Source organism: Carassius auratus, unplaced genomic scaffold (genome assembly GCF_003368295.1).
Source record: "Carassius auratus strain Wakin unplaced genomic scaffold, ASM336829v1 scaf_tig00216114, whole genome shotgun sequence".
NCBI lineage: Eukaryota > Metazoa > Chordata > Actinopteri > Cypriniformes > Cyprinidae > Carassius > Carassius auratus.
In genome coordinates, this window is record NW_020528416.1 from 12,498 (window position 1) to 16,902 (window position 4,405).

At 38.8% G+C, this 4,405-nt stretch overlaps 1 protein-coding gene across 1 annotated transcript; it reads left to right on the forward strand.

The window, feature by feature from the left end:
- Nucleotides 1–423: 423 nt before the first annotated feature.
- Nucleotides 424–3,260, forward strand: LOC113097139 (uncharacterized; the record flags this gene model as incomplete). The annotated part of the gene is made up of 4 exons (XM_026262337.1): nucleotides 424–763; nucleotides 1,280–1,564; nucleotides 2,404–2,643; nucleotides 2,752–3,260. Coding segments are annotated over 4 exons (1,044 nt in total), but the record flags the coding sequence as incomplete, so codon positions are not given.
- Between the last annotated feature and the right edge of the window lie 1,145 nt (nucleotides 3,261–4,405).

The following is a 4,405-nucleotide window of genomic DNA, read 5'->3' on the forward strand; positions in this document are numbered from 1 at the left end:
CAAAATAAATAATGCTGTGTCAACTGATGCAATGTTAATTTTAAAAGGGTTAATTAAAACTAGATTAAAGGTGGAATATGCATACTATTCCTTGGTTAAAGACCTGGAGACTTTCAATCACATTTGGGGAGTTAACCAGTGCATATGTGAATCTGATTTTGATGGTGTTTTTGCAAATGTATATTTAATTGTGCTATTGCCTTGCCTTGTTTTCTGCGCTATTTATTATCATATGTTTGTGTTTTAAATAACTTTTTAATCTATGTAAGGTTTAACTAAACCTTGAATATTTTGTAATAAAAGGGGGTTAAAAGTCAAAAGTCTCTCTCTCTCTCTCTCTCTCTCTCTCTCTCTCTCTCTCTCTCTCTCTCTCTCTCTCTCTCTCTCTCTCTCTCTCTCTCTCTCTCTCTCTCTCTCTCTCTCTCTCTCTCTCTCTCTCTCTCTCTCTCTCTCTCTCTCTCTCTCTCTCTCTCTCTCTCAGATCTGGAGCCTCACGCTCAGCTCTCTCCATCTGTTGGAGGTGCTGTGATGACCAAAGGAGAAGGAAGAAACCTGGTGCTTCAGACGGATGATGATGATCTGGAGAACTGGATTTGTTATGTGTTGAGGGGAGTGAACACCTTCGCTATAGGACTCGATATTAATAAGGAGATGAAGAGAGCTGTTTTTTTTGCAGAATTTAAGGAGGCAGAAAGAGCCACTTTCTGGTGCAAGAAAAATACAACAGTTCTTCGAAGCAATGCAGTGACGCTGAAAATGACAGGTTACTCATTACTCCACTTCCTGTTGTATTTCAGATCATTTGTGTGTAGATAAACGGTACTTTGAGGTTTGTCGATACAATAAATGTCAAAACAATGCAGTGGGGTCCAAAGCAACACTGAAGCCCACTTAAAAAACAAAAACCTTCATTTTCTGTTGCATTTGTAGTCCACTTCTAATTGCATTATGCAGACTGTTATCTTTCATAAGTTATGTCAGTTAGTTCCCATCAGTCTGGCAATGCTCTTATAATTCATTTAACATCTATACTTGACAAGTATGAATCCAAATTTCACGATAACTGCACATATCAAAATAATCATCTGAATCATACGGTAAATTTAATAATGGACTGAGAAACCAAAAATGTGGATATGCATGTGAGTGCAACATGATGTCATTAATACTATATATATACAAAGAACTTCAATTTTAAAACAAATTTAATCTGCTAAAAGTTTAGATGAAGGTTTCTTTCAGCAGCATGTGCAGTCTGACCTGTGTTTGTGTTTCTCAGAGCTCATGGTGATGTTGGTTCCTCCGGCCGTTCCTGCTCTGAAGGGGGAGAATTTGACCCTCAGATGTGAAGTCTGGGGTAAACCAAAGCTGGACAAGGCCGTCTTCTATAAGAATAATAAATCACTCCCAAAGAGCTCACCTGAAGACACCTACACCATCACCAATGCCACACAAAGTGATAACGGCATGTACAGCTGCCACGCCACCTACAGGTACACACACATCAGTGCAAAAGCTGCAATGAAGGACGGAGATGCTGATGCTCAGGAGTTAAAAGTTATAGGTAAACCAACAACAATCATCTGCATATACTAACTAAAGAAAGTACCTGCTTTATTTTTGGACATGGTACCACGGTGTTCTTTAACATACGTAAGAATATCATGCAGTACTATTTGTAACAATATAAATAATGTTAATAATAATAATAATAAATTAATAATAAAGATCCTGATAACAATATTTAAAATGTTAAGTAAATGAAAGTTAGCAATCTAACATAAAATTAAAAGAGCAAACCATTACATCTTTCTCTTTCATTGTTTTCACTGGCTGCGCCCAAAAACAAGGATTCTACACGACCTGCATGGTCCAGTTCATGAACAAATGATTCTTATGAGTCAGTACTTTCAATCAATCAGTTATTGGTTTAAATCAGTCTAATTACTCTCTAAATATGTCAGAACTTATACATTTAAGCATATTTATCCCATGATCTTAACTGGTGGCACATGATCCTGAAAATGCTGAGATACAAAACAGAATTAACATAATTAACGCTCATATTACTAATCCCTAAAGATACACATTCACAAAAACATCTGATAGTAATTGTGTAATAAATAGAAACATTTGAAATTCGAAGTAAATTTGCATTGTGCCTAAAAACCTTCACCCATTGTAAAAATCACAGCCTCTCTTGATTTATTGCTTTAATAAAGGGGGACAAAAATTTATTCGTTCTTTTTTATTCTGCCTAATTTGGACCAGTTACAATTTAGTAAAAAACAAAGGCACTGTGTAAATAGCACTGTATATACTGTAAACTGTAATACTATAATCGTCTGAAATCATCAGTGACCCACAGTACGGGTTTGTAAATCATATTTCTGTGTTTTACAGGTGGACCTCCTGCTGCAGTGATTTCAGCATCTGCTAACAGTCTGAAGTGTTCCTGTCCTGACTGTCCTGCCAGCTGCACATCCTACCACTGGTATCACACACCCTTTAATGACCCATTCACTCGCGAAAAACGATCTGAAAACGATGAGTCTATTAACGTAGAGAAAGAAGGAGAGTACAGATGCCGGAGGGACTGTGGGAACGGTTTCTCCCGTTTCAGCGACATCCACAACTACACAGGTACTCAAACTCATTCAAGTTGACTGAAGTGATGTTTAATGCACTAACTATAACATGCAATTTTAAATTCACATAAACATTTATCTCATCATAAATTCTTTCTCTCAGATCAACCAGTGGAGTTCGGACACATGTGGTACATTCTGGTCCCAGCCCTGATTTTGTTCGTGATCATCATTGTGCTGATCATTGTGCTGAAGTACAGAAGATGTGGAAGAATGGGTATACAAGCACCTGGACGGGATGCAGATCAAGACACTCTGATGAGTGTACGCTATGTACGCTAAACAGAGGCAGTTCTGAAGGTAAAAGTGTGTCCATCCCAGTACTAGCAAGGTGTACCTTATAAAGTGGTCAGTGAGTGTATAACATATATGTTGTGCTCATCATTATACAGTTTGGGTTGGTAGAGTGGTTTGTGTGCACAACTGGTATGTTGTCAGAACCTTTAATTTTAAGTTTGAATCTGGGGTGAAGCTTAAATATGATTATAATATATATTTGAAAGTTCTGTTCTTGTAATGTGTTGTAACATCTCTCTGACAAGTGGATCAACTCTTTGTGAATATGATATTTTGGTTATGAAAAATATGAACATTAATAAAAGACATCAAGCCACAACGCCTGGAATTTTTTTTTACATAAAAATATTTTATTTTTAATATATTAATTGTTCTGCTGCATTAACTTCATTTTGTCAGGGATCAGGCAAATCCACAATGCTCACGCTCCCCTGAGTTCTGATCACCCGCACCTGCTCCGCATTAACAATCTCATTAAGGCACTATTAAAACACTCCAGTGTTCACCGTCAACCCTCAAACAGGAACAGACCATACGCTGTTGTCTCATGAGCCTCTGATGCATCATGACCAACCAGACATAAAGTATACTTACCCTTTAGAAACACTAACCTGTGTCCTTGTTCTACTGCCCCCAGGACCCCGGAGCATTCTATTGCTATCTGTGATCCAATGATCTCTTTAGTCTCCTGTGTTTATCCCGAGCTGGAAATAACTTCGGCATCTGTAAGGAAAGAGAACGAGTATGAGCAATATGTGACTGTGGCTGTGATATTCCTGAAACGAAAGTACTCACCTGTCTACAATCCACTACCCTGTGATCATCACATTGCCCGCACTTGAAACACAAAGTATTCAGCATGCACTTGAATCACCAAAATAAACACTGTGCTCTGAATTCTCACGACCAGCACCCTTATCCGGTCAGGAAGAAGATTACAATGGGTTTTTTATAAACATTTTTCTCTCGCACTTGAGCTACACATACACCCATATCCTACGGAAAGATTGAAAATCATGTTTATTATACAGCAACTTTTTGGACTGGCATTGAGATGGGCCGAAACTCTATGGTTACAGGTTAAAAGACTGTTTTTGAATATTCCCTTGAATTTCGAATTCTGGCCGCAGCGAGTGGATGGAATGAGAAAGCTCTTCTAACAGTTTATCGATGAGGACTAAACCCAGCACTCCGACTGCAACTTGCTATATATGATGGCAATCTGGGGTTAGAGAAATTCATGCAACAAGCCCTCCGAGGTTCACTTGACATCCCAGTCCTGTTATCGGGAAGCACACACCCCAGATACTGCTCTTGCCGAAACCTACCTGAGAAAACCCCTGAGCCAAAACCGTAAAAGATGCAAGTGGATTCCCAACGTCTGTCCCCAGAAGAGCGAAACTGTCGGCGGGGAGCTCAGACTATGCCTATACTGTGGGAGTGGAGAACTCTTTATACGC